We start from the raw sequence: 6,585 nt of genomic DNA, 5'->3' as shown, positions 1-6,585 counted from the left end.
TAAAGAATTTGTTGAAGATACTCTATTCAACATAATCTAAAATAAAAAAATATATATGAATTCAAAAGTTTACTCTTATAATATCCGAAATCAAAAAAGATTGTGAATTCTTCTTTTCACATTGAAGATATTTCCAAAATTTCAAGATAGAGAATATATATTAATTGTTCTTCTAGAAAAGAAGTGCATTAATGCTATATATAAATGACCTGATTTGTATTTGATTCCTCCCTTATATATAGTTATATAGATATAAACCATTTCAATTTCATTGAATCATCAGTATTCTATTCAATTGAAATGGCACATTGGTTAACGATTTTTCAGCTCTACTTGATACTACTAGTTGTGCTTGTGGTACAATTCTCCGAAGCTAACCGACCTAGTTTGTTTAATATGTTTAAGCATCAACCACAAGAAAATAGCACGACATGGGCAGTCCTCGTAGCCGGTTCAAATCAGTATTTTAATTATCGTCATCAGGTAATTCACATTTCCTGATTTTTGGTTTAATTATTAGTTGATCAAGATGTATGCAAGCTAAATAAATTTGCACATTTCCTAGAGATTCTCTGTTGTAAATGTGTTGTATGACCCAAATGAATAAAATGGGTTGTCTTATAATATGTGTCATCAATCCAGGCAGATGTTTGTCATGCTTATCAAATACTAAAACGGGGAGGATTGAAGGATGAACATATAATCGTGTTCATGTATGATGATATTGCCAACAATCAATATAACCCAAGGCCAGGCGTCATAATTAACAGTCCCAACGGCTCGGATGTCTATGCTGGTGTGCCAAAGGTAATCTAAGAACCTCTTCACTAATCTCCCAATAATTTCTTCAAAATAATAAGCAAAAAAAATATGTAATAGTTTGTTATTTTTGGAGATTTTTTACATTAATTATATAAAGGGAGTTTAAAGTACAAAAACGTATAATTGTTACAAACAATACAAAACAATCTCAACCGTCTATATAAATGATCAATGATGTAGATTAAATCGGCTCCTAAGTTTATTTTCAACCTCGTATTTAACTAATGTAATAATCGCTTTTAAATTTCAAAATAAACAAAATCAATGGTTAAAATTTAATTTTAAAGAATTACATGGTTTATACTTTCGATTTATATATTATTAAACTACTAGAAGGGTACTCGTGCAATGGAACGAGATAGTTTTTGATTTTGATGTTTCGTTTTATATTTTGGATCTATTGATGTTATAATCCGATTTTATGTGGTTTTGTGAAAAAAAAGAAAATATTTTTATTTTTTAATGAAATATAAAAAAAATTGAAAAAAATAATCGATATTAGTATCAAGTTAACTATTTAAAAGTTCTTGTTTTTGTATAATTTCATTAATTCAAATTCTTATTACAATTTAATTAAAGTTTAAAAGCGAACTAATTTATTTTTGGTTTAATAAAATAATTTTTTAAATATAATAATTAAATATTCTGTTAGAACTCAATAATTATCTTAATTATATTTTAAATAGATGTATATCATGTATTTCATTATTTTTATCTGCAGTTAATTACAAAAATTTAAAAATGAAGTTTTAATAAGTTGTATTTATGCAAAATTACTTATAATCTTGAATTTTAAATACTATTCATCGATAAACAGTATTTCATGTATAAAAAATGATTTTTAATTTTTTTATCAAATACTTTATAATATAGTATAGATTTTATGCTCAACACTCTTTTAAACAAACTTTTTATAAATAAAAAATTAATTAATGGAAAATCAAACAAATAAGTTCAAAACGATGAATGACGCATTTTCTCTCCAATAAAAATAAATTCCCATTTGTCGATATACATAGAAATTTTTTTACTTTCTCTTATCCTTTTTCCGTTTTGAATATGGATTTTATTGCGGTCAACTTTTATTACAAGAAATCTCGATCTCATTTTGAACATTTTGTGCTTCAAATATCCCTTAATTATAAGTTCAGACTTCTTCAATTTCATTGCTTTTAAACATTCCGAATTCTGTCACAAGTATCATTAGTTCAATCGCAAATATTGTTAGCGTTTATCGCATGAGACATAAACAACGGAGAAGATATACAAACAGACACAAAATGCATAAATTTACCCATTGAATTGAATCAAACTATGATGATTTTTAAAACATCCGTTAAACTCATGTTAGGATTATACGGGTGAAAGTGTGACGGCAGCCAATTTCTATGCCGTTCTTCTTGGCGACAAAACAGCTGTGAAAGGTGGAAGCAAGAAAGTTGTAGCGAGCAAGCCTAATGATAAAATCTTCATATTTTACTCTGATCATGGTGGCCCTGGAGTTCTTGGTATCCTGTTTCTGCCTTTGACTAATTTGCTTTCGTAGATCGATGAAAATCAAAATATTAAATCGTTATTTGTTAACACAAGTATTGTGCAAATTTTGATAGGGATGCCGGTCTTGCCTATCATATATGCAGATGATTTCATCCACGTTTTGAAAACAAAGCATGCGAGTGGTACCTATGACGAGATGGTAAGAATGACAGATCCTGATCATCTTGATATATCGTTGATCATCTTGTTATGATATGTGAAACCTCCTTTGGATCTTTCTATAAGTCTTTTTTGAAAGAAGTGAAGTTCTTACATATATACAGATTTGAAGGTTTGTGTCTAACTTATATGGGATTCATCGATCATGACATTGAAAGAACCATTTTGGTGTTAATGTAGGTCATATATGTAGAATCATGTGAAAGTGGAAGTATTTTTGAAGGTTTGTTGCCGACAGATTTGAATATTTATGTGACAACTGCTTCGAATGCGGACGAAAATAGCTGGGCCACGTATTGTCCCGGTATGAATCCTCCCCCGCCTCCAGAGTTCGATACCTGCTTAGGTGATTTATACAGCATTTCATGGATGGAAGACAGGTATTTTTTTTTCCCAGTCTATTTCTTGTGGCCTACTTCCTATAGCGAATTTATAGCAACAGGGAACGAGAAACATAAATGACTATGAATCTATTTTCATGGTGCTTGATGAAGCCTGTTGATTTGATATCTAACTAGCTGTTTTTGTGACTTTTGGTTCTTAGTGAGTCAGAAGATTTAAATAAAGAAACTCTGAAAAAACAGTACTTGAAGGTTGGTTATTGGGGTTTTCTTTTTGCTAACTTCATTTAAATTTTAAGGCTTTCTAGGAGCTAATTATGCGTGATAAAAGAATATCTGAATCAAAAATCACACAAAATGTTTGTAGGTGAAGAAAAGGACATTCAATAACCACTCTTCTGAGGGATCTCATGTGATGCAATATGGTACTCTACACATAAGCAATGAGGTTGTTTCCGTATATCAAGGCTCCGCTCCTAGCGAAATATCCATGAACCCATTTCAATCTTTGGATGTCTTGGGTGTTGTCAACCAAAGAGACGCAGATCTGTATTCCATGTGGAAAATGGTATTTATGTAGTACAGTAACAAAAATCATAGTTCTAATTATAATTGGGCTACCAATCGCTGATAGAACTATCTTCGAAAACTAAAAGTAAATATGGAATAATTTTTTGTGGATTTCATGTTCTATGCAGTACAATAAATCAACAGAAAAACCACAACAAAAGGAGAAACTACTCAAGCAAATTAAGGAAATAACAGCACATAGGGCACATTTGGACAGTAGTGTCGATGTTATCAAAGGCTATTTATTAGGCAAAGGACATGGAACAGTGAGAGGTAAAGGATCGGCCCTTGTGGATGATTGGGGATGTCTTAAATCTATGGTAAAAAACCATCTTTTGCGTTCATTTGGACATGGTTTTGCTTGTTTTTTTTTATTAACTTGTCTAACTTTTGATTGTTGAAGGTTCGAATATTTGAGACAAATTGTGGATCATTAACTCAATATGGCATGAAATACACCCGAGCATTTGCAAATCTGTGCAACAATGGTGTTACCACAGAAGCCGTGGACAAAGCTACAAAGGCAGCATGTCGCGGATATAACATGGGCAAATGGAATCCTGCAAACGTTGGTTACAGCGCCTGATCCTGTATAATGTAAAAGTAAATTAAATGCTAATAAGGATGGATAAATCGTTTTTATTTCAAAGAAAATCATTTGCACAATCTTGTCTACATAGCCAATCAAAGAGCATCAAATAGTCGATATGATTGTGCAATATTAATCTCTTTATCATTTTGATAAGGTGATATATATATTGTTATGCACAAAATAACATTTTACCAGGTCCACAGCTGTCCTAACTGATCATGTACCTTGACTTAATAGCTATAATTTGTCCTTTAGTAACCAATCTCGGTCCCTTCATTAATCGAGACTAGTGCAAAAAATTTAAGTTTTTTTTAGAAAATATAGTGTGTGTGTATATATATAGCCATTATTTTATGAAAATACGAGAATATCCATATCATTGTGATACTCAGTCAGAAAGAAAAAGAAAAAAAAAGATGACCTTTTGGCATGACCTATGTCGCAGGCGAAGTCACCCGCACATCACAAGTCCAACAAGTGATATTATCACATGTGGTATGGACAATCTCATGTTTTTGGAAAATGGTAGTGTTCTTGTTTGAAACTCCTATCTATGTGTGTGTACGTGTCACACCCCTAAGTCCACGTAGGAATATAAGACATCTTACTCAACTCACCAGAAAATATTACAACTTGTTAAACATATTTAAGTAGAAGAACATCTCAGTTACTTCCTTAGTGGAATACAAAGCACAACGTATGTAATGTGATTCGTGTAACCAATGTAAGAAATTAACTGGCAACTAGCCAACTAACATGTAGTCTATAGTTACCTTGTCCTTTGCCTTGGTTGTTTTCAAAATTCTTGCTCCTAAGATGTGTGATACGGGTCAGCTAAATAGCTCATCGAGTCCACAATTTAATGGTACTTATATCTTCTATATGGTTTAGATAAAAAACATGTATAAAGTACGGAGACCTTTGTACATCATCTTCTCCAAGAAACCGTGTAAAATGTGAAAGACTTCTTAAACAATATCTTTAGATTGTAATTTTTTTTTATTAATTATAAATATACATATATATATATATATATATATATATATATATAACATATTTTAGTAACTATGAAGAAAAGTGTATGTTAAGTTTTGAAAATAAAATATGGGCCCAAGACATATTGGCATATCACTCGGACTACCGTGTGGTTTGATCGATGAAGAACGAAACGGTAGATGGGTTTTAGATGGAATTACCGTACAATGCGGTTGTTGGTACCCTTTTGTCGTAAATTCATCCGTATTGTTTTCGTTGATGATTTATCGGCAAAGATGTTGTTTTCTAAGAAATATCATTTTTAATTCTTGACATTTCTTATAATTATCATGTCATTATATATATGTTTTAAGAAATTTATTTTCAATACACAAACTTAGGTAATTTTTAAAATTGCCAAATTATTCAAGTTCAATAAATGTTCGTTAGTATCCAAACAACCGTATATATACACTAGCTTGTATATATGCATGCTTCCATCTCTTGTTCCTATACTTGTTCAATTATCTCCATTTGTTTTCTTAGTTGTTATACCTACAAATATTAAACATAATACACAATGATTAAACAAAGGTCAACCGGTTGTAATGGGTCATAAATAGCTTATATCGGGTTCACTATTAGAAAACAATGTATCAGCGACGAAAATCAGCGATGGAAAAATTCTCACGCAGATCAGCGAGGGATCAACGAAGAAAAGGCCAAAAACAGGTTCCCTCGATAATCCCTCGCAGATCACCGAGGGATCATTTTAAACTTATCTAATTCGAACTCACATTCTTTCTCTAGTGATTTGTATTAATGTGATTGATAGACATGAATGAGGGAAAAAACAAAGAAAGAAAATGTTTATATTCAAGGTGGACTTCGAAAAAGCCTTTGTCAATTTGAACTAGAAATATCTTGATGAGGTAATGTCTGAAATGGGTTTTGGGACGACTTGGAGAAGGTGGATTTAGGCTTGCATCTCCTCAGTTGAAAGTTCGGTTGTCAATGGGGCTCCAACTAAAGAGTACAAGCTTGAGAAAGGAATCCACCAAGGAGACCCTCTATCCCCCTTTCTTTTCAACATCGCGGCCGAAAGGTTGAATGTGGCTATGGCGGACGCTCTGGAAAAAAACCCTCTTCCGAAGGGGTCCGGCTCCCCAATCTTGGCCCCGAAATCTCCATTCTTCAATATGCGATGACGTCATCATCTTAAGTGAATGAAATTTTAATAATGCAAGGAATCTAATTCGGGTGTTCAGCTGCTTTCATCTTAGCATCTCGACTCAGGGTGAACCTCGGTAAAACCAGTGTGGTTCGTATCATCGAAAAATTCAACGTAAGCTATCGGCTTGGAAATCCCATAGTCTCTCTCTTAATTCGAGGGAGACTTCAAGATTCTCACTAGATACGGAGGAATAGGCTATTCCCTTTTTTAAAAATTCCGTTGGCCAGGAGATGTTGAAGTTGCATATATAATTTGTATTGTGCCTACTATCATCAACCAAGGAGAAAATATAGAATGAACATGTGGTTATAATTCCATGTTAATCTGAATCAATC

The 6,585-nt window shown here is 32.3% G+C and overlaps 1 protein-coding gene across 1 annotated transcript; it reads left to right on the top strand.

Moving 5' to 3' along the window:
• Window positions 1-300: 300 nt before the first annotated feature.
• LOC112529539 (vacuolar-processing enzyme-like) lies at window positions 301-4,035 on the top strand. Its single transcript, XM_025140861.1, has 9 exons — window positions 301-483; window positions 643-807; window positions 2,174-2,330; window positions 2,433-2,518; window positions 2,719-2,918; window positions 3,083-3,131; window positions 3,247-3,447; window positions 3,578-3,769; window positions 3,853-4,035. Exons 1-9 carry the CDS (start codon window positions 301-303, stop codon window positions 4,033-4,035), a joined length of 1,416 nt encoding a protein of 471 aa, XP_024996629.1.
• The last annotated feature ends 2,550 nt before the right edge of the window (window positions 4,036-6,585 follow it).

Source organism: Cynara cardunculus, assembly GCF_001531365.2.
Source record: "Cynara cardunculus var. scolymus isolate 2C chromosome LG 16, CcrdV1, whole genome shotgun sequence".
In the NCBI taxonomy this organism is placed as follows: domain Eukaryota; kingdom Viridiplantae; phylum Streptophyta; class Magnoliopsida; order Asterales; family Asteraceae; genus Cynara; species Cynara cardunculus.
The sequence above is the reverse complement of the archived record's forward strand: the minus strand, read 5'-3'. Positions and strand labels throughout refer to the sequence as shown.

Excerpts from the sequence above, each read along its gene's own strand:
- LOC112529539 (XM_025140861.1), top strand. The coding sequence starts at position 301 with ATGGCACATTGGTTAACGATTTTTCAGCTCTACTTGATACTACTAGTT. Across the intron at positions 2,331-2,432 it reads TGGTGGCCCTGGAGTTCTTG|GGATGCCGGTCTTGCCTATC; the intron begins GTATCCTGTTTC and ends AAATTTTGATAG. Across the intron at positions 2,919-3,082 it reads ATTTCATGGATGGAAGACAG|TGAGTCAGAAGATTTAAATA; the intron begins GTATTTTTTTTT and ends TTTGGTTCTTAG.